Source organism: Drosophila persimilis, unplaced genomic scaffold (assembly GCF_003286085.1).
Source record: "Drosophila persimilis strain 14011-0111.01,24,50 unplaced genomic scaffold, DperRS2 tig00000431-arrow-pilon, whole genome shotgun sequence".
NCBI lineage: Eukaryota > Metazoa > Arthropoda > Insecta > Diptera > Drosophilidae > Drosophila > Drosophila persimilis.
Genome location: NW_020825312.1, coordinates 3397402 through 3420901, shown reverse-complemented (window position 1 = coordinate 3420901; position 23500 = coordinate 3397402). Strand labels below are relative to the sequence as shown.

General features: G+C 43.1%; 4 protein-coding genes across 8 annotated transcripts; 3 read left to right on the top strand and 1 right to left on the bottom strand.

Moving 5' to 3' along the window:
* Positions 1-27: 27 nt before the first annotated feature.
* On the top strand, positions 28-2523 carry LOC6596036 (probable deoxycytidylate deaminase). The gene is made up of 3 exons (XM_002020999.2): positions 28-345; positions 1863-2253; positions 2319-2523. Exons 1-3 carry the CDS (start codon positions 341-343, stop codon positions 2484-2486), a joined length of 564 nt encoding a protein of 187 aa, XP_002021035.2. The 5' UTR covers positions 28-340; the 3' UTR covers positions 2487-2523.
* Positions 754-1798, top strand: LOC6596035 (clathrin light chain). The gene is made up of 2 exons (XM_002020998.2): positions 754-797; positions 911-1798. The coding sequence occupies exon 2, from the start codon at positions 922-924 to the stop codon at positions 1588-1590; it is 669 nt and encodes a 222-aa protein (XP_002021034.1). The 5' UTR covers positions 754-797; positions 911-921; the 3' UTR covers positions 1591-1798.
* On the bottom strand, positions 2515-3744 carry LOC6596037 (spore coat protein SP96). Its single transcript, XM_026989920.1, has 3 exons — positions 3609-3744; positions 3226-3548; positions 2515-3164 (listed from the first exon to the last, which is right to left on the bottom strand). Exons 1-3 carry the CDS (start codon positions 3742-3744, stop codon positions 2676-2678), a joined length of 948 nt encoding a protein of 315 aa, XP_026845721.1. The 3' UTR covers positions 2515-2675.
* A 3327-nt stretch (positions 3745-7071) lies between these two features.
* On the top strand, positions 7072-20300 carry LOC6596038 (serine/threonine-protein phosphatase rdgC). Of its 5 annotated transcripts, XM_026989827.1 has the most exons (14): positions 7072-7121; positions 12887-13660; positions 14221-14340; positions 16510-16637; positions 16899-16980; positions 17042-17166; positions 17231-17398; positions 17472-17675; positions 17741-17890; positions 17953-18018; positions 18083-18268; positions 18337-18744; positions 18802-18901; positions 18960-20300. In XM_026989827.1, exons 2-14 carry the CDS (start codon positions 13393-13395, stop codon positions 19307-19309), a joined length of 2355 nt encoding a protein of 784 aa, XP_026845628.1. In that variant the 5' UTR covers positions 7072-7121; positions 12887-13392; the 3' UTR covers positions 19310-20300. The 5 variants fall into 5 exon arrangements, with proteins under 5 accessions (XP_026845628.1, XP_026845629.1, XP_026845631.1 ...); XM_026989828.1 differs by lacking the exon at positions 14221-14340; XM_026989830.1 differs by lacking the exons at positions 7072-7121; positions 12887-13660; positions 14221-14340 and adding exons at positions 14851-14926; positions 15730-15835.
* The last annotated feature ends 3200 nt before the right edge of the window (positions 20301-23500 follow it).

The window sequence follows — 23500 nt, the reverse complement described above, 5'->3', positions numbered from 1 at the left end:
GGCCGCTTCGATATCGAGAATATCGATGGTTTTGGAATTGTGCGATGTTTTTATGCTATCGATGTGATTGTGTACGATGCGATTTTTTTGATTTATTTATTGATTTATGTAAGAATATTTCATTTAATTGGATAGACTTCACATCCAATATCAAAACGAGAAGGAAGTGCGATTCTATGTGCATGCCCAGAAATTGAAACCAGCGGATATGGAGCACTAGATCATGGGAATAATGCCAAAGTGAACCGGTTCGTGGCGCGAGTGTCTTTTGTTTTTATCGTCGTGACAATTATTAAATGCATGTTTAGCTAACGACTTTATATTAAATTGGTTTTCAATAATGAGGTGAGTAAAACCGGCTCGTCAAAACAATACACGGGAGCAATAAACAGTTCATTTCCTGCAGCCAGGGCGTGGGTACACAATCGCATGTGCTGCGTCACAAGTGCTGTACAATGGTAGATTTTGGTTGTTGCTTGAGTGTTTACATTGTTTTTAACTTTATTGGACACTGTAATGCTTTTAGTTTTTATTTTAAATGTTAAGCAAGCCATGCAAAAAGTTGTTCTGTTTTTTTTTTTTATAAACTACAGCAGCAACAGCTCTACATTGTGCCGTACGTTAGTCAACACTGCGCGAACTAGCTCGATAACTTTTCTGCGATATTTCGGGTGCTAATGACCGTCATTTTACGTATTCATTGCTAAAAGAAAACTGAAGAAACATATATTCTCTCCGGATTTCCTCTTAGTCATCATAATCTGATCTTTGTTTCGAATTGCAAACTTCAACGAGAGGTATGTAGAAATCTACAGTGGGCTCGCTTGCACAGAATGTGTGGCCAGTTTGAGCCTGTCCTGCGTACGTGTAAATGGTGTGAGACGCCCACTAAATAATCAACATATTTTAGCGTAAATAGAGATGGATTTTGGTGATGATTTCGCATTGAAGGAGGAAGTCGACCCAGCGGCAGAATTCCTGGCACGGGAGCAGTCAGCATTGGGGGATCTCGAAGCAGAAATCACAGGCGGCTCTGGCACGGCCCCAGATGCTGCCACAGTGGACGATGCTCTTGGTCTTGGTCTTGGTGGCCTAAGTGGTGCTGGTGCGGAGCTGGGCAGCGAGCTATCTGCGACTGGAGGTGGCCTTGAATCATCAACTGGCAGCTTCGAGGTGATCGGCGGCGAGTCGAACGAGCCAGTAGGAATTTCTGGGCCTCCGCCTTCTCGGGAGGAGCCTGAGAAGATACGCAAGTGGCGGGAGGAGCAGAAGCAGCGACTCGAGGAGAAGGACGTGGAAGAGGAGCGTAAGAAGGAGGAGCTGCGGCAGCAGTCGAAAAAGGAACTCGACGACTGGCTGCGTCAGATTGGCGAATCGATTTCAAAGACGAAACAATCATCGCGAAACGCTGAAAAGCAGGCCGCTTCATTGGAAAACGGGACCATCGAGCCAGGCACTGAGTGGGAGCGCATAGCCAAGCTCTGCGACTTCAATCCGAAAGTTAACAAGGCGGGCAAGGATGTCTCTCGAATGCGTTCCATATACCTGCATCTCAAGCAGAATCCAATTCAGTTGCAGAAGACCACCTAAGTGTCACATCTTGACGCTTTGGCTTTGCCTGCCAACTAGTTTTAATTATGTACTCGCCTAATCACACATTGAGTTGAATATGAAAATTATTATTGAAAAGTATTCGCTGTATATTCCAATTATATGATAAATACATTATTATTGCTGCTGACAAAAATTTGCGATCATGGTTCGTGTAATGAAGGCAATAAAGAATGTGCACACAGTTTTTTTTAATTTGAATTAAATAAAAACAAAAGGAACCCATCCAAAAATACCCTTAATAATTGCAGCGACGCATCTGCAAATAAGGAAGTTTCCGAAGCAGGGAATTCGAAGCGGCAGGACTACCTGCATTGGGATGATTACTTCATGGCCACGTCCCTGCTCTCAGCCCAGCGCAGCAAAGACCCTGTCACCCAGGTGGGCGCCTGCATCGTGGACCAGCAGAAGCGCATTGTTGCCATCGGTTACAATGGATTACCGCGCAACTGCAGCGATGACGAGTTCCCCTGGTCGAAGTTAAGCAAGAACAGTTCTCCCGATTCCCTGGAGGAAAAGAAGTTGTATGTGGTCCACGCCGAGGCCAACGCCATACTCAACTCCAATGGCGGCAGTTTGGTTGGTACATGCCTGTACACCACGCTCTTCCCGTGCAACGAGTGCGCCAAGCTCATTATACAGGTAATCCTGGTTTTTACCCACTCCAACCAGATATTTACCCAAATAACATTGGTTTCGTTACGCAGTCTGGCATCCAGAAAGTTTTCTACATGTCGGACAAGTATGCCCATAAGCAAATATACCGCGCATCCAGGCGCATGCTCGACTGCGTTGGCGTGGTCTGTACCCGGCACGTGCCCGCCCAGAAGCAGATACTCATTGACTTTGACGCCTTCCTCCAGGACGATAGATGAAGCACTCATTCAACAGACGAAACTAAATCTAAATTGATGTGAATTTTATGTAAATTTTTGATTCATAATTTATTATAAGTAATTGTGATTCTTTTAATTAACTGTAGTAAAATGTGTCATTGTTTTGAAAAATTCCCAGAGCCATTTCCATATTTAAAACCAATTCATTAATGTATTAAACATAATTTCTTACTCTTTTGGTTCCAGTGGACTAGTCGTTGTAGGTGCTGTCGTAGATGGAGTTTCAGAGGAAGCTTCGGAGTTAGAGCTCGTGGAAGACTCTGTTGATTCCAGCGGACTAGTCGTTGTAGGTGCTGTCGTAGATGGAATTTCTGTTGGCCCAGCAGATGAAGAAGTTGTCTGTTCCTGTGGACTACTCGTAGTTGTTGCTGCGCAGTCCGCCGGTCGAATGGCTACACATGTCGTGGAGGCCGAATCGAAGAATGGTTTGTCCCCATTGCAGCTATATAGGATGGCTATCCACGTGACGGTACTGACCTTCTCGCAGTAGAGATAGCTATTGCATGTCATATCTTTAATGTATCTCGTAAAGAAGTAAAGATAGTTCGAATTGGCACCTGCCTCTTCGCAAGCCTTCACTTGTTCTTCCACAGTGGGTACCGTTGGGTCTGGGGGTGCCACGTACTCTCTGTTGCTGCACGTAGCCGCCTCGTTCAACTGTGGATCAAGCATCGATACAGGTCTGGTATTCTCTCATGGGTATGACGTAGACACTTACGAAGGTAGCGGCACAGGTGGGCACACAAAGGGTGCCGTGGGTGGCGAGGGCCTCAATCACACAAATCTCATCGGTGCCACAGCTGTAGACATTGGCGGTGGATACCTGCTGATCCACACATCGTGCAAACTGAGTCTCACTGACGCAGCTGTATTTGTTGCTGCCGCTGCAGACCGCACAGTCCTCACCGTTTCCACCAGATGGCCCACATACGTCCAGCACACTAGATCCATCCACAAAATAGCTCATCACGCAGACATCCTCGGTGTTGCTGCAAACGTAACCGCTGTCACACGTCACAATGTCGCCAATGGGATTGTTTTCTGTAAGAAAACTTCTGTGAATGTTGCCCATGGGATCCAAAATTTCAACATGGAACTTACGCATGCAATTTCGATAGGAGGTCTGGTCATGACAGTAGGCAGAATTACCGCTCTGACATTCCTGGCACTTTTGTGCCGCCACGAAAACTAATAGGGCGCAAGCGGCAATGACCAAAATGGCAATGATCTTTTGCATTTTAAGTATCAAAATGATCAAAATTCTTTAAAGAAGGTCTCTTATATAGCTGGGAATCAAATCTTGTTGCCAAATTCATCAACCTGAATATGTTTATGGCCCACTGTACAATAATGGTGCTTATCAGAAATGAATCGGTCTGTCCTAGTCGTAAATCTACCATCAATTAAGTAATTCTGGAAGTTTTCTGCGAGTTTTCATACCATATCAGTAAACAAGAGAGAATAGTGTAGGTTTGTGCATATTGTTGTGATTTCCACGAATAAACTGTTATCAACATTATTATTTTTCCGCTCCATAAAATGGAAGTTCGGATATCTGTTGGAGAAGCTTTAAACTTTAATAAGCTGTATATGTACATATGTATATCCACTTACAGGTGTTCCGTCATCCAAAAGGTCAGATGGAATATGTATGTACATACATGCAATACTTAATTAATATTGCAGCCCCAAAGGCAGCTAAGAGGGTTTCACAAGTGTTGAATGGGGATTACTTAGTTCAAAAGGAACCATACCCACAATTTAAGAAGTGACTTGAAGTGACTCAATGCATCATAAGTATCCGTATTTAACTTATTTTATATCTCAGTTGTTTTCTATCATTGAGAAAGTATGTACATGGACAGTCTCGAACTTTGAAATTTGAGTGCCTTTGCCCAGCTAACCAGAATTTGTGGTAAAAAATTGCATTCAGCTTTTATGAAGAGAACCGAACCGGACCGAGCAAAACGGTGATGGGATGTTTTAAAATGGCATGCCGGCACGAAGGAGCGTCGCCCTGGTGTGGCGTGCCGCCAAGTCAAGAAGCCAGGAAGTGGTACTGGGGATATGCAAAACAGCGCAGTTATCCGGATGCCAATAGGAACAGGCACCTCGTCTCACGCAAGCCCCATATACCCAGGGGTACTTGTGAATGTGCATATATAGAGTCGTTTGTTTTCGTAAAGGTGTCTCTTCTATTATCTATGTCCACCAAGAATGTCTTTCAATCTAAAAAATGAACAAAGACTACATATCTCCATACTTTACCTACTTTCTTGAGCTCGAGAAATGCAGCCTGAACTTTAAGATTGCTTCAGAAACGGCTTACAAGAAAGTACAGCCAGATTCTCTTTTGGCCAAGGCTTTCCGAAGTGGACACGTAAAGTGGTTTCCCCCATTTTGAATTACTGGCAAGGGCGGAAAACCCCTAAGTTTTTGGCGACCTAACCGGGTCAGCGTGTAACAAAGCCCTAATTTCGGGTTTCGTGAACTTTAGCTACAAATTTTCCAAAATCACATCGAGTGGCCAACCGAAGGCTTGGTGGCACTGGACTACTTAGAATGTGTGCTACGGGTCGGTCACCCATGTATGCGGCAGCAATAAAAGACACGACACCGAAAAATAATCAATATACTGCGAGGGTACGAAATAAAGCTGAAGAATACAAATGTGTTTTTAGAAGAAAGCACCAGTCCAGGCTACTTTTCACCATGAAACTTTAACTATCAAATACTGGTGTACAAAATGTCAACTACCTTGTATGGGTATTCATCATGTCGATATCCTGCTAAACATCCGAACGATCTGATACTAGTATGTGGGAATCAGTATCAAAGAGGGCATATTTATTTTCGTTTTGCTTTGGGAATGCTTCACCTGAATTCAATCCGATCTAGAATCTTTAGCACATCATGAACTTTTTAATATGAATGCAGAGACCCAAAACGTTATCTAAATTGAAACAAATATTTGAATAAGTGTAGCATAACGATATATGTAAACATCGAATCAATCGGCAAATTAGAAGATACCAACCTTTCGCGTAGAAAACAAGTTCTAAAACACCGAGGAGGCTCAAAAAAATATTCAACAAATTCATTACATACTCTTCAAGATTCATAGAATTTCAACGTAATAACAGAAAAATTGTACTTCCGGACTAAAAAACTAGAATGAATTTTTCCGCACAATTATAAAAGTGAATACCAAAGTGAATACTTTTTGATTCAAGGATTCTTTTGAAAGCAAGGACATTTGGATTCAAACTTTTAATGTGTTTCGTTTGCCTTTTATATTGTTTAGTTGGGTACATGATATTTTTTCTTGAAAAAAAATGAAAACTTTATAAAACAGAAAATTACTTGTTTTGACAGTCTACATTTCACTGTCCGCTACTGTATGTATGTAGGTATGCATAGACCGATTCATCAACTACATGCAGCGATTTATTGGAAACGCCTTGGGGGTCACCCTAATGCACTAGTCAGACCTCTAACAACCAAGCCAAGAAAGAGAAGATTCCTATAAGATCGGATCGGCTATTGATGCTGATCAAGAATATATATATTTTTTATGGGGTGCGAAACGCTTCCTTCTGGACGTTACACACATACACTTTCACCATAAATCAAATATACCCCTATATTCATTTTGAGTATCAGGTATAAAAAATAGACCGATTCATGATGAAATTATTTAAGGTGGTCCACTAACTTTCTATTGGATCCAGTTTTACTATCAGCACTACTGCAAGCGCTTTGACGCCATGTTTGATGAGAGAGAGAAGATCGACGTTTTTTGTTCCATTCATCATGGGACCGATTCTGCGATTCACTTTTATCATAGAAACCAAATTTCTAGACTGATAAGAAATGCGGAGACCGTTAGGATTGTTTTGCCTAAAATTCTGGTATCTGGTTGAACTCAAAGGAGGAACATGCCATTTGATACATTTATGACACGTTCTATTATTTTGGGGAAATAAATGTCGCAGTTGATGAATTTCCTAAAAGGCCTCTCAAGAGAGAGTGGCAAACAAACGACAAACGTCACCTTATATTAATACACCTCAGGCACAGCATTAGCATCGCTGTCCTCTATCTCCCACGCTCATTTGTCAGTGCACAAGGTACATGGATTAGAAGGTGAGACAGCCCAAAAAAGCAGCCTCTAGCTTCCTTCGGCAAGCCTCTAGACATGGATAGGGAGCAAGAGAGAGAGAGGGAGAGAGAGAGAGCCTCCCTGAACAGTTACACCTTTTATTTTACATTCCTTGGGAGAGTGGGTCGCAAATAGCGCGCAGCCTCCGGAGAAGAGCGAAAATGGAGCAAACGGGAAAAATGGGAATGACAATTGGAAGGTGCAATCAGCTGATACGGACGATGGATGCCGTTTGTTTTGCTTTGCCCGTGCTTGCTGCTGCGACGACACTTTGGGGAAACAGAAACAGCAACAGAAACGGCAACAGAAGCGGCGACTGCGACGCCGACTGTGCGGCCACTGTGGCCAAAAAGGATTTCCGAGCTTCTGGCCCGAATCAGTTTGTAACGGAATTCCATGAAAGACGGACCGCGAACACCAGAGTGTGCCTGTGCCCTCCTCGCTCCCTCCGTGTACGTAATGGTGACGCTGCCGCCGCTGCTGCTCCCCAGCTCGGCGCGCTATTTCGGAATCATAGCGCTGCTATGCGTCGGTGTGTGGTGTAGGTCGTCTAGGCTGTTCTGTTGTTCTTGGTGCTGGTCGGTGGTACGCTGGTGGTGGTGGTGCAGTGCTCTTTTGTCACCAAAACCATTCTATTCTGTGTTTGGCTTCATTTAATGCTTTACGCCGCCTTTGTACTATTTCCTGTTATTGTTGATGCCGATGTATGTAGATGTAGCTGTTAATATCTGTACATATGTATGTACATACATATGTAGCCACGGATGCGGCATGGTGTTTCTCCACGCTCATAATTTTATGACCACTTATCCCTCTGAAAGAGGAAAGGGAAATGGCACCTACTCGTATATGGTGATGTATACAGTGTTAAGTTATGCAGGAATAATCATTTCCACCCCCCCCCCCCCCCTCGCCAAACATACTGTGGCTTACTGCACCTCCGCATACTTTGACAGAACAATTTGTTGTGCAGTGTAATGCCTTTTCTTCTTAGTATGTGTATATTGTACATATGTAAATGATGCCAACAACAATAACTTAAGGCGCCAAGCCATACGAGAGCGAAATGGGTTTTACTTAAGAAACGTACACACATACATATGCACATATTTATTTAGAAATTTCTCTCTCCGATGGATATGAATACACAAGCGCACACATGCACACATCTACGGACAGAAATTTGTTTAAAATATATGCAAATATTGGAACAAACAAATGTTTAAGGTGATGAAAGACCCCAAGAAGACATTTCTGTCTGAATTGCCAAGTAGGCAAAATGACTATATGGGTCATTAAATGTGTTTCATTTAAAGATGGAAATTACTTTTGTCTATCTAAGCATACATAAATATTTCACATAAATATATAGTATGTATGTATTTGGTTTGTATTAACAGTAGCAGAAAATAATACATGCAATCTCACATTTGATTGATATGATATGATATATGTGTCTGGCAATCACCATTTATAAACTCTTACTAAGGTCGGAATCTCGTTTTTTTTAAGTCTATCAATCTACAGCATTCGTCAGCGTTTCTGAAACAAGATGAATCCGATCTACGCATGTCTGTCTTTTCGTAGAAGATCAAATATAATCGGTCTAATGTGCATAAGTTGGAGGATTTGAAGAAATAATTGCTTAACCAAGATAACAGATTGCTTATAAAGCAAAAACAATTTAGAATCCTGTAATTGGGGTACTTTCCGTACAATTTGTACTCTTACAGTAGTTTATTCACTTTTCAGTACACTCTTATAATTATTATGATATTAGATTAGTTCAAGTGCTTTACCCTACCTTTTGAATGGCAGTCATATCGAAGATTAGATTCCCTCATCCCAACGAGGTTACCGAGAGTTAGATCCTGAAACGCAGACCGGCCCCCACAGAAGCAACCAATCCTGCTGACGTTTGGCATTTGATTTTGGGGCTTTCCATTTTGCTTTTGCTTTTTTTCGTTCCCCGAGATTCACTTGTTTATTTATTTTCGTGATTTCGTTTATTTTGCCCACCGCCTGGGAGTTTTTTTCTTTTTTTTTTTTTTGGTTTTTTATATCGTGCTTGAACTTCCAGCGGTTTCATTCCCCTAATGTCCCACCACTTTTGATTTGATTTTTGCGTGGGCTTTAGGACTAAACTTTTTTTGTTGTTGGTTGGATATTGAAATGGCAAAGCATGGTATTAGAAAGTGGTGCAAAGCAGGAGGCTCTTTAGGTCTTGCCACTTTTCGTTTATGTAGGCGAAGTGTTTTTTGGAATATGAAATTCCAAAGGATTAACCGCTGAGCATAGAAAATCATCGAAAAGAAACCCAATCTGACGCATTGTCCTTCGCTAAGGTACCTCGAGAGTACCCAAATCATCATCTAATCAAGATCTGAAATTTAAGACTCCTGCTGTTGAACATCGATTTAAATAAGTCGTTTACCTTCCATCCCAAAAGCCATCCAAGGTGTCGCAATTTTCGCGCTTGATTTGCCAACCAAAAATAAGGAAAAGGTCGGTGCTTTGTTACTCTTCGACGGCAATTAAGGCAAAACATTAACTTACGGCATACTCTCCCATGAAATACACTCGGCGAAACCTTCCCTCAGTTTTATAATACGCTTTTTTAAAAGATATCATTTCCCATTTCAACCAAAAAATCATTCCTCATGCAATCTTTTTCTTCTTGAGATATTTATCAGAAATTGCGACTCAATTTCACTTTAGAGCTGTATTTTATGCCCCATTATTCTCCGAGTGTACGTAGCGAGAATAAATTACGGCTAAATACTTGCTTCGAATGCCTTGGGGCGCTTCTCACATAGCTGCTGGGCTGGAAATCCTGAAATCCTGGTCCATATGGCTGCTTAATGCTGGCAGAGCGCCGCTTTTGAGGTGCCAAACGCCTGACGCCCAATTTCCGTTTATCCCTAATTTGGTTTATAAATAACGAAAATCGACTCTCAGCATTGACACACATCCACATGAGCACCGCATCCGAGAGCTGACATCATTTCAAAGTTGTTAAAGCCCTCGTGGCCTTGTTAATGGGGCAACCCGAGCAGACTTTTTGGCTATAAACTGTAAAATTTAACGGAGAAATGTTTATAGTTAAAACGTGATAGCTGCAGCATTGTAGCCATCCAGGTGCTCCTTCGGCAGGCTCTCTTTCTGGTACGTGCCTACCCGTCAAATTGACTCCTCGGGCAACTCAATTAAAAGCGCAGGCAACCTAATTACCTGCCAGAGAATTTGAATGAACAAATTTGCGAGCCGAGAACATTAGTGAACAGCAACATTTTTTACTTTTCTGATTCCCATTTGACCTTTGGACGGGACGAACCTTAGGCCGTTTCCAGTTTCTCATGGCTAAATGTTTTTGAAGCTACTACTGCACAGGAAATGTCATGCGGCTTTAAAAATATTTATCCGATTTTAGTAAACAGCTTATACTTAATTGAAGTAGAAGGTAATTCACCTTGATGTTAAAGACTAAATGAATTTCACTTTAGTTTAAGGTCAAATAAAAGTAGCTCTTATTTTGATTAAACTGGTTTTCATAGACTACAGAAATATACACTCGTTTATAGCTTTAATTAGTCAGCTTAGACAGTGAGATCATTGTAGGAACAAGTGCGATGTGAAAATATTTAGAGAGAGAGAGGGAGAAAGAGAGAGTGGGGTCAAAAATTGCTGGGGCAAGCTTTCTGAATTTGGTAGCAGTCCAACAAGAAAAAGACTATTAAAAATAGATCCTTATCAGTGAAACTAAAGTCAATATACCGCGTTATGCACACGACATGTATGTTGTGTGTGTTTACTATTCTCCGGCATTCTCTTTTGCAGCATTCGCCTGTACGTCTCGTGTCAGAGCATCAATGTGCCGCGTCCTGTGGGAACTTTTGGGACCCAGGACATGCCCACCGCTATTCTATAGAATGTGACCTAACGTTCTGTTAGTTGTTTGCTAAATTTATTCCAGCCATTGACCCTGAGACTTGACGCATCATCTGCAAATAAGTACATTTGCTGCCAAGTTAATTGCTGCGGGGCGTAAGCGATGTTTGCTGAACTGAAATGCTGAGTGCCAGAGTACCGGGGTGTCCGTGTGCCGTCCCGTGTCGTCTGACATGCAATTCATCGTAATTGAGTCAGCCAACAATCATCTTTTGGGGCGCCGCACCACACACGCAAGGGGCGGGATCCGGATCCTTCTTCTTTAGTTGGTGGACAGAACCTATTACCGTCAATGTCCGTTTAGCGGACAGATAGCTGCTGCTGCTTCTGCTGCTGTTCTGTTCTGTTCTGTTCTGTTCGCTCTTTGTTCTGGGATTAATGGAGAAACAACGTATTCTCTCGTCCGCAATGTGCTGGCGGATAATCCCATTATCTTTTGATCCCTCTTGTCCTGACCCAAGACGGCAGCATTTCCACACGGAACCGGAAATTGACCCCAAAAGAAATGGGTAATTGAAATAAATAGAGTTGGGCCTCCAATGCATGGGACCACCGGTCCCATAAACTGCCCTAGAACCTACTTTATCGCCTTTGGCTTTAATTTCCGATGGTTTCAATGGCCTAAAGATCAAATTGTGGCTTTCCACATTGAATATCCTTTTAATTAATATTTCTGAAGCGTAAAGTTAGCGAAAATGCTTAAAGAAATTCCACAATTTTGCAGTGAACTCTCTGTCATTTTCACTTTAGACAAATTACATTTCGATAAAAGCCTTGCGCCCACTTTTGCCGCCACATTTACATTTTTCGCTAACGCAATTTTCTCTCGAAAAGTGCCACGGCAGAGGAGTGTGGCGGTTCGTCTTCTAAAACATTTTACCTGGCAAACGATGGGGGGACGCCCGTGCATTGCCTTTGCCTCGTCAGATAGGGATCTTTGAATACAGCCGAAAAAAAGTAATAATTGAAATATGCATGAGAGTAGCTCCAGTGGGATGGCAGAGCATCTGCGGGGTAGATGCATGAAGATGGGCATGGCTTGGGCCCGAAAATTGCTCTTTTCCGGAGATATGCGTTCTTCGATTTGCAGAGACTCTCAATTCGTATTCCCTCTCGGTAGTTACCAAATAATAAACTCGCTTTCTCTGGTATCGCCTGCTCATTCCGCATTTCTGCCCCGAAATTTACCCCGTACATTGCCGTAGGCGCTGTTGTATGTTTTAAGCGATTAATCAATACCCACCTTCCATGCTACCTTTATATTTAGGTTACAATATGTTGCGCCACATCCCTCATCGATGGGGGTAGCGGGTCCTCGTGTTCTGCTACAGGTTATCATTTTAATTTCACACTTCGTGGATCTGCCACTGATTCTGTTGCCACTGTTTTGTGGGTCTGTGGGTGCGGCCCCATCCGGCGCGGGTTGAAGGTTGGGTGTGGCATATCGCTCAATTGGTGGATACATTGGCCCGTTCGTCTGGAGCCACTCGAGAGAACACTGGCTTCATAAAAGCTGAAAGCATTTCGACCATCACAATAGACCCCTCGGGCACCTACCACCCCGTAGATACACATAGATAGTACATATATACTCGTGCGATATACTAGTGGTCATAAATAGTGGCAGCATAAATGGCAGCCGGGTCAACGAGTTTTGGCCAACAAAACCCCCCTTTTGCCAGTGGAGGAGAGTATACGAAGATTGTCCAACAGTTTGCAACGCATCAACGTGCGGCACGTGCTGTGCAACAGAAGATTTTCTTGGTGGCATAAAGTTGTGGCGCGGGAAATTGTGAAAAACATCTTATAAAACTTATAATTGCAGTTGTTTTTTGCAGGGTATTCAACAGTCGCTTTGCTGATGATGGTCCTCTCCTCTGTTTTAACTATCATTCTTTTATTCTCCAGTCGATAAAGCGCATCGTATTTGTTTCATTTCATTACATTCCTCCACACCCAAGCACCCATGCACCCATGCACCCATTATACTCGTACGGATATTGGATATATAGATACGTACTCGTACCCCAGGGAAATTTCCGCACAAGGAGTTCTTTCTGTCATTTGCTGAATCAGGGAAAGTAGAGGGGTACGTCCTCCACTATTCATTAGAGTAGAAAGCGAAGATGCACACCGAGCGGCACATCCGATGGGGGACACTGAATGAAGTCTAATTTGATCAAGGAAAAACTTATTATTTCAATTTAACTTTTATGTAAAACATAATTTCAGACTCGTATATTTCTTCTTTGCACCATTTATTTTTCAGTTGGCAAAGCTTTGAGACGCTGATTTGATGCCCCATGTTGCAACATCGCCAACATCGAAATGAATAAATTATACGAAAGTGAAATCAATTTGCATTAGGGCCGCCGACTAGCGAATGGCCCCCACTCGCACCCCAAGACGAGCGTGTGGAGGAGGAGGAATCCTGCAGTACTGTGCCAAGAAGTGTGGCAAGTGAGGGGGGCTGACAAATTACATTACAGTGTCAGGCAAGGGCGAGTGACATCAGGCATCTGGCATCAGACCTCTGCCTGCGACGCATGTGAGGACGTGGACGTGGACCTGGAGCTGGAGACTGGAGACCTCGCGCCTCACCTGCCAGCCGCCGCCTGACAGTTGTCGACGGGACACGGGTCGGGACTGTGGCGTCTTAGGTTACGCTGCCCTGCCTCCCTCCCCCGTTCTCGGTGGTGACCTGTGATCTAGCCTCGGGGGCTAGTTTTTGACAGCTTTGACAGGATTTGTCAGTCAGCGTCAGCCCGCAGAAGTATGCTACGCAGCTGCGTGTGCCTGCGATCCGACGAGGATGGCAAGCGGCGCGGCTCCTCCGTCGAAGACGCCTCGTCGTGCCGCTCATCGGAAATAGAGCGCGTGGGTGCCAGCATGCAGACGCTGGGTCCGAGCGGGCAGCCCCAGTCGGTGGCCGCCCAGACGACCACACGGGCCTCCAGTCTGCTGCAGTTCTTCCACAGGAAAGGTTGGTGCAAGCACTTTCGCAAGCCGCTGCGGGGAATGAGCGCCTCCCGGGCCGAGAAAAGTGAGTATACTGTTGCCTACAATAGGCTTAGATCCATTCATTTGACTTTGACTGTCGCAGGGGATTTGTACCAGAACCACAACCACGCGGCCAATAGCCCCCAAAACCTAATCCATTTACGCTATTATTTTGCTTCTGATGGTTACGAATTGGGCAAAGTGCGGTTGGCAATTGTCGCTGGTTGAAGAACATAGAATTAAGCAGCGGATAATGTCATCTGAAATCTGACCTCTACTATTGAAATAGGTATCAATACAAGAATCCCTACAGCATGAATATCGTTGGGAACAAACGATAAAGGAGTTGTCTTAGCAAGGGCCTAGTTGCTCTAAAATTTATATTTAAGATAGAATTCTAAGGTGTCCTACAATTACCATATGTCTCTAATGTGTCCTTTGGTGGTACATCTGGTCCTCCCTAATGGCTGCTTGGTGGTGGACCTGCACTTGCACTCCCCATCGATGACCTTTAGGCCACACCACAGAGACCTACCAGTATGACCGTGGTCGTGTTCCGGCGCTTGCGCTAACCTTATTCTTTGTTCGAATTTATTTTACCAGCGATTCTCATGGACCCGAGCCAGAAAGACGACGACACCCTCCGTCTCGGTCTCCGTCTCCGTCACCGTCAAACCGAAGGAACACCACCAGAGAAAGCCCCCATGGCTTGTTGGGCCGTTGGTAAGACAGCTGGACAGTTGGCTATAACTAAAGTCAGATATATGTATGTATGTATATACGAGTGTGGGTCAATACTCTGGCATACATAGCAGTAGTATACTCATTCAGCTAGTCACGCAGCAAGCCAGAAATTAGACCACAAGCACGCGGACGTGGACGCAAATTGGAAAAGGGAAGGACGTACGGACGCTCGGACGGACAGACCATCCACCGATTCGATAATTGGAACAAAGCATACTGTGGGGAGGCCATGTGCTCTTGGGCGTAAGGTGTTGTGAACTACGTTTTGTTCACTTTTCCTGTGTGTGTGGCCCACAGTGCTACGCCTTTTCAAAGCACCAAAACAACACACTTGCCCCACAAAAGCACACAGAGCACACAGAGCACGAGGCATCGTCATAGTCATCGCGTAGTTCTTTCTACTGCTGCAATACGTACGAGCATTGTAATAGTTCCAGTCGTTCCGGGTCCTCTATGCGGTTTAAAGCGGCGTACACGGCAAAATATAAAGTTTTTGGTTTTTGTTTGAGTTTGAGTTTGCATTCGAAAGACAGACAGAAGCGAAACTTTCGAGTATTTCTTTAGGGTTTGTTATTAGTTTGGACATTCAAAAGTGCATAAGGATGACATACGAAAACCAATTAATTCTTACTTTCACAGCCTTGAAGTCTCTGCGGTTAAGCCTTCGTGCTTTTTCAAGGCTTTGCCTACTCCCCCAGTTTATATAATTAACCAAACCAGCCCGTGCCTTAAATGTCATGGCAGTCTTGCCATTTTTGGCAGCCAAAAACAATACATTCGTACGGTCCAGAAAGTATTCGTCATGCAGCAGTGACTGACTTTTCGGCATTTTCCCTTGTACAAAAATCATCATTTAGGCCATTTACGAACGCTGTAATCAGGTATTCTAACATTAATTGTTACTAAGATTAATCGCAGATGTCCCACCCGAATATTTATTCGTATGGGGAATTGGCAGTCCAGGAAATGATCAAAAACAAGTTGTGAAAGTTAACATATCTACTAGTAGGCATGCTTCGTCAATTAATTACATATATTATTGGATTCAGAAATTACTGAGTGTGGATTGGAACTGGAAATTAAAGGGTTCGAAATTATCTGATGTACAAGATCTCAGACAAGCACTGTCCCAAACCAGATCCAACAAACAGTTGGACATGTATTTATACATCGATTTAGCTATTGAATATATTATCAAATGTTTTCCCCAAGATTCCCATTTGCAAAATCCAAATCCATATCCAAATTCATTGAGAAGACATGTGGAGGGAAAGTGTCCGAATAGTGTCGAATACATTTTTGGCTCGTACGATATGGAGATTTTAGAGTAAAATCATATGACAAATCCCGGAAAAATAACATTTGCAGCTGGGTATCGGACTACGGCGGATGTTGAAGCACTTTTCGACCCATCTTATGGGCTGTATAAATTTAAAAAAGAAAAAACCACCGCCCCCACCAGACGCAGCGACAAGTGTGTAAAAGATTTTGAAACTGCAGACCTCAATCCCTCTCTCTCTCTCTCTCTCTCTCTCTCCCTCTCTCTCTCTCTGTCACACTTGTACTATCTGCCGGTAGAAGTAGAACTGTTGTTGTTGCCACAAAAACCCCTGCCCTTCCCTGCCCTTGCCAGCCCTTCCCTGCCCTTCCCAGTCCTGCCCTGCCTTACCCCATTCTGCCTACCGATTTTTGACTGTCTTTGACGTTTTCAGCATTCAGTGTGTGTGTACATAAAGCAGACGAGTAAATTTGCATCAAAATGGATGAGAACGGCAAGTAATTAACGCGAGTACTGTCCATATTCCGCACAACCCATCCCGCATCCCGCATGCCTCCCGCAAGCCATTCCCACACCCCTCCGACTCCATCCATTAAAAATTTGCATTTTGTGAACTTTGTACCGATAAGCGTCGAACGGGAAATGCTTGAAAATGTCAAAGGCCGAACGTACCTTTAAGAAAACCTCTGCTTTCGGCTGTCTTTAGGTGTAGATTGTGGCTTTGATGTTTGATGTTGCATTACATAGAAATTCTTTGATGTTCCTTGATCTGGTTCTCGATGTACAAATCCCCCCCTCGCCCATACAGTCGCTAGCAAACAACCCACAAAACAAAATACAAAACATTTAATACTCGATCAATCTTTTAGCTATCAGAGCGGCTATATTTATCCAGAAATGGTATCGCAGGCATCAGGCACGTCGCGAAATGATGAGGCGCTGCAATTGGCAGATATTCCAGAATCTAGAGTACGCCAGCGAACAGGACCAGGCTGAGGTAAGAACAATTCGGAGGAGGGTACATATTCACATATGTATGTATGTACGTATGTATGTATGTATGTATGTATGTTTGTACATGCATGTATAAGCTCTGCCCTGAGGGGGCCCCCCCGACATCAGACAAATGCATTTGTAGAGTTTCAAAAGTCGATAGCAAGTCGATGGAACTGTGCTGCAAGTGCAACCACAAGAGTGAACCCTCTCTTCCCCCTCTCCCCGCAAGTCTATTCATGCGTGACATTCTGTTCTCCCGCAGCTGTACAAATTCTTCAATGACCTCATCAAACATATGCCCCAGGCCGCGGGCAGGAAAAATCAACATCATGGCGAATCCATAAGTAAGTTTTCCCCATCGACCACTAACCACAGGAATAGCCTCTACCTCCACGTGCTCTACAGTTTCCCTTCTGGACGAAAAGGACGATATGATGGATGAGCTCGGGGATACTGTGAATGCCAAAATAGAGATGCCAATTCGAAAGAGTCACATTGATCTCCTGATTGACGTCTTCCGCAAGAAACGGGTAAGTGGGCAGCAACAGCAGCAGCGCCTCTTTGTCCGTGTCCCAACCAAATAGTCGTTTCCAGGGCAACCGATTGCATCCGAAATATGTGGCGCTGATCCTGCGCGAGGGTGCCAAGTCCCTTAAGCAGTTGCCGAACATCTCCATGGTGTCCACTGCTGTGTCGCAGCAGGTCACTGTCTGTGGCGATCTGCACGGAAAACTCGACGATCTTCTTGTGGTGCTGCACAAGGTAAGAAGCAGTCATGGTTACTCTCCATATCCTCCATAATCTATATTTTTACGGGCATTCTTTTACCTTTTAGAACGGTCTTCCTTCATCTTCCAATCCTTATGTGTTCAACGGGGACTTTGTGGATAGGGGCAAGCGGGGACTGGAGGTGCTGCTGTTGCTTCTGTCTCTGTATCTGGCATTTCCCCAGGCGGTTTTCCTGAACCGCGGCAATCACGAAGACAGCGTCATGAATGCCCGCTATGGATTCATTCGCGAAGTGGAGGGCAAGTACCCCGTAAGTATTGTCAGTCGCCGATTGTGGGAGGATTGGCAAGGATTTTACCCCTGTATGTTCTGCAGCGGAACCACAAGCGACTGCTGGCTATCATAGACGAGGTCTACAGATGGCTTCCACTAGGCTCCGTTCTCAACAGTCGAGTGCTGATCGTCCACGGTGGCATTTCCGACAACACCAGCTTGGACCTCATCAAGAGCATCGATCGGGGCAAGGTGGGGGAGCCCCCTTCATTGACTTAATCGTTGACCATCGACTAACTATGCCATCTTTCCAGTACGTATCCATTCTGCGACCACCGCTCACAGACGGCGAGCCTCTGGATAAAACCGAATGGCAACAGGTACATCCACAAAGAAGGCTTTCTTAGCTTTCTAGCTATATTTCATGCGATCCCGCCATTGCAGATCTTCGATATCATGTGGAGCGACCCCCAGACCGTGATGGGATGCGTTCCAAACACACTGCGAGGTGCTGGTGTTTGGTTTGGCCCCGACGTCACCGAGAATTTCCTGCAGCGCCACCGACTCAGCTATGTCATACGGTCCCACGAGTGCAAGCCCAACGGACACGAGTTCATGCATGACAACAAGGTGGGTGGATCCTTCGTGCCCTCCCCCCTAGACTCCCCCACTCCTCTAATCCATACCGCGTCCCACAGGTAATCACAATCTTTTCGGCATCCAACTACTATGCGATTGGCTCCAATAAGGGCGCCTACATACGACTCAACAACCAGTTGATGCCGCATTTTGTGCAGTACATATCGGCGGCCTCGCAGTCGAAGCGTCTGTCCTTTAAGCAGCGCATGGGCATGGTGGAGAGCTCTGCTCTGAAGGAGCTCGCCGTGAAGATGCGCGACTATCGCGATGAGCTGGAGGATGAGTTCAAGAAGTTCGATCCGGACAACACCGGATGTATAACCATTACGAACTGGTGTTATGTGATGGAGAAGGTCACAAAGCTGGGACTGCCCTGGCGTCTCCTGCGCGATAAGCTGGCTCCTGGCACCGACAGCCACATGGTCAACTATTATACCACCTTGGATCTACTGGATACGGACGTGATCGTGAGTAGTTTCCCAGCTTCACTGTGAACCCACTATATATAGCTAATTGCTTTGCAGCTGGAGGCCGAGGCAGATGGGACCTCAGTCATGGACGCTTTGTATGCGAACAAAGCCAGTTTGGTGGCCATCTTCAATATCATAGATGCTGACGATTCTGGTAAGCACTTGCCGCACTGGTAAGCACTGATAATCCAGCTGCATCTTCAATTCCTCAGGGGAGATAACTCTGGACGAATTCGAAACAGCGATTGATCTGTTGACGGCACACATGCCGGGCGCCTATTCCAAGGAGGAGATGCTGGAGAAGTGTCGTATGATGGATCTGAATGGGGATGGCAAGGTGGATCTGAACGAGTTCCTGGAGGCCTTCAGGCTGAGCGATGTGCAAAGGAAGCAGCAACAGGATGAGAACACACGAAGGCGTTCGGAGGTCAGGGCCTCAACCAAACCCTCGGACCCCGTCACCGAGCTGGCGGATAGAATATCACGGAATACGGTCATTGTAGAGCAAGATATAGACCCATCCGACTGCGAGGCTAAAGTAATCAAACCCAATAAGGCCTAAAGGCTCCATCGTGACATCCAGGGTTAGTCCATGACTCCGTGGCTGGTGGAAGACCAAAAGAATCTGTTTATTTAAACACGAAATCCCAGGAAAATTGTTTCTCATTTACGAATTATACTCGTTCAGTTCTCCGCAGCATTTCTGAAGATCATTTGTGTGTGTTTTTTTATCGGTTACCCCGGATCATTTATAGTATTTTCGCAATATTCAAACATCGGACATAAATTTAATAGATACATGTGAATATATTTATAAAATATGAATTATGAGATCTCTGCGAAAGCTAAACTACGGACAGCAAAGTCATGACACATTTTGGCTCGTCTGCCGGCCATTCCCGAATGCTTTTGATTTATAGACCATTATAGAACGTCATTTAATACACGTATAAACCTGTAATAATCGTATTGTGCACTTTATAGCTCGTGCTTTCTTCAAGTATAGCCAAGTATCGTGCACATTTGTTATAGCTACAGTAAAAGCGTATAAATACTATAAAAGTTAGAGATACATATATACAGAAACATATGTACTATATATGGAGTAATTGCAACGCTTAAGACCTAAGCCAATGGGATCAACATGAATTTTTTTGTTTTTTTTTTAAATACTGCTAGTACCAGAATTTTGTAATAAAAGCAACATCTAAACGTTGATGCTGATGTTAAAGACATATACTATTCCTATCTATAATTATAAATACTATTAAACCCAAGCCAATTAAAGAATATACCACTCCAAATAAATCTTCATAAAGCTGCACAATTTTGAATGAAACGAATCGCAAGAAATTACAGAAATTATAAAAGAAAGAAATGGCTTCCGAAAGTACCTCTTTTATTATTTAAGAATAATTTCACAACTAAAAAATGCATATTTGGGAAAGTTCTGTGCACGGCTTGTAGGATTCTATTAAATGTTATTTAAGTTTGGTTAAGGATCTATCAAAATAAATGAACACACCAAGGAAAATTGGTTGCAAGAAAAATTACACAATAACTAACTTTACATATTCCTTTTTTCATTCGACAAGTTAAAAAGGAGTTCTTTAAGCCAAAGATAATCTAAGATTTTGATGAGATTTAAATTACCTACCAGTACCCTTTTTTAAAGTAGTTCAAGCAAAGAGTTTTAATGAAAATATAAAGGATTGCAGGAGGCATTCCTGCGGAAAAGTGTTCTGGGAATTTTTCCCGCAACAACGTTAGAGGTATTAGTTGCAATTTGAAGAGATCTTTTTTTTTTAATTTTGGAAATCCCACATACTCGTAGGAGTATAAATATGTACAACTAGTATTCCCAAACACAAGCAGTCAATAATCTCCATAGCGATCTGCTATCAAAATGTATGCCATTTGAGACCAAATTCATATCAGTTTATGCAGTTTTTGTTAGACTAACCCGTACATATATTCTGCATAAGAAAAGGTTAAAACATAGTCGATATTCCGGCTCTAGAGTCCCACGGTTAACGATAAAAACTCACATTGCCGTGGGCAGAATTGAAAAGATCGTTGTAATACATTTATAAATTTTTACACAATATATTTATACTGTATTTTCTTTGGAATATCTCTAAGCCACCTTGAATGTTGTATGTACAATAGTATAAATATAAAATATGAAAGCAATTAATTACAATGTAATGATGTTTATATCGAAGAGACGTAATTGTAACCGTAACCGTAACCCATACAACATAGTCATTTGTAGTTTTCTTCAATTGAGGTTCTGAAAACAGGTTTAACATAACATTCGTATCAATTGGCCGTCAAATTCACAAACTAAACGCAATAAAAACTTTTAAAATTAACAATCCATTTATGTTATGCTAAGTATTTAAGTAAATTATCCAGATACAATTTACAAGTGAAGCGATCGCATACTAGTTTAAGCCGTTTGTTTGGAGGGAGAATGGGAGCTACTCTTTTCCCTTCCAAAGAATATACTCACGCGATCGGAATGGAATCGAGTACCTATGATAGAAACCAAAACGCTTCTCAACAGGCACCGGTAGGACCAATAAATGTCGTCAATCGTTGACAAACAAATAACATTACGCTACGCTAGTTATCAATTAACATTTTACATACTTATCTAATGCCATATACATACTACATACATATGTTATTTAGTGTAAGCATAAGATACTCGCACCTCTCTCTCTCCAATTTGTATTTTGAGCCACATTTATTACTCGATAGTGAAAATATTTTCCTGAAAATAAACTTTATTAATGCAGCATGTTGAAAGAAAGTCATCATTATCATTACGTATCGTACTAAATAATGATTAATTTCATCTACGAGATAGTTTCCGTTCCCGGTTCCCTGGAGTAAGTACATATATTTCATCCGTCTGGAAACTGGAGATACAGTAAGCCTGTGAACGATATTTAATCTGTTTTAACTTTTATTTTTACATAAAATTCTAAATTTAAAAAAAAAATATGAAGAAGTTTTCTCCTTCCATAAGCATTAATCCGAATGCCAAATATTTCACAGACTCGGTGGCAAATGTTTTGTACAATATGGCGAAACTTGAAAGTAGCGCCCTCGCTTGGCCCACTTCCAAGGAGACTTCCAGAAAGATGAAGGACTTCAGAGGCAGAAAGGAAATCCCCTTTCTGGAGGTTCCCTTAACGCAAGCTCCATCTATCGTATATCCTTTTGCTCCGGGTCGGGCAAGCGGCTTGTGGGAGAACATCAGCCAAACTCGAAAGAAAAACACGTTTTATAAAATTCTTCAAGAAAACCAAAATCGAGAATCGTTGCGCAAGTCGAAAGGTTACCCGAACACCCACCAAAAGGTGCCGCTGATGCCAGTTTATCATCCGATACAAAAAGGTATAGATATCAGAAATATGAGCTCTACCAGGAGGCTACCCGATGACGACAAAGTTTATTCTGAAATGTACGTCCTTGCTGAAAACAATCAATCTCTGAATCACATCCAAAAAGTCGATCCGCCCGTAATAGATGTGGGTCGGAATACCAGTAAAGGGCATTGCAGGCCTAGTAGCAAAAGAAAAGCACCTGGGTCTTCAGCTAAGTCGAATTTAGCAAAAACTTCCAACTCACAAACATTTGTACTTAACTCTTCGTCCAAAAAGTTCGAATCCAAACAGGAAACACAGCAACGACAGCATAAAAAGAGCACAAGGAACCCAAAACAGAAGCAATTTAAGCAAAGTAAACTATCGAAAGACCTCTACAAAGTTCGAAAACAGCACTCGGACCCGATAAGTGTTTCTGAGTTCTCAGGAAGATCGAATAAATCCCTTCGCGGCGATACCGCCTCTATTTGCACCGAAGTTCTTCACGAAATAGACATCGCTGAGAAGAATTCGCTGGAGCGTCCCGGAAACAGTTTGATAGTCAGGCCATACGAACGACAGCTTTCAGACATTCAAAACAATGACGGAGAGCGCCAAAGAAGCACCATGAGAATGAACAAGATTCGTTCAGAGGAATTCATGAAAGTCGCGAATTTAGATAAAAAGGTAGAATCTCCAAGGGTTTCCTATGAAGAGCCATTTAATAAGATGAAGGAATCTCTTAGGTCAAACGAGTCGATACATATGTATACTAATGAACTAGAAATCGAAGAATTGCCAGCTGATGCTCTTAATTATCCATATTCTATGTTGACTGAAAATACCCTCAAAGTGGATCCTTTAATGCAAAAGAAGAGACAAATCCACTCGAAACCGAAGTTAAGAGTACGAAAAACGGGGCAACCTTTGGACGAGGTTGGCCCAAAGAAAAGCGAGTGTTGTATTTGTCAAGCGATGCATCGGCACCAGACAAAGGATGCGCCCTTCATCGTGGAGATGAAGAAGGAGCAAAAGCGGCAGGAGTTGATGGCATACCGCATCAAAATGTTGGCTGGAAGTCCCAGCACAAGTGGTGGCGTGTGGTGTAAGGCACTGGACAATTACGATCAAATTATTCATCAAAAAGTTCCAAAGAGTCACATGAAATGCTTTACGAAAACATAATTTCTCCAAGAAGACAAATAGTATTAATTCTTAAAGAAATTGTGTTCCCGTGACTAGCATTTATTCTGAAAAATGTAGGATGCGATCGTTCACAGGACATGACTTTGTAAGATAATAAAATGCTTTATATAATTAATTTATCGTACAAGTCGTGTATTTGTATCATAGCTTAGAGGTCGGAGCTCTGTGGT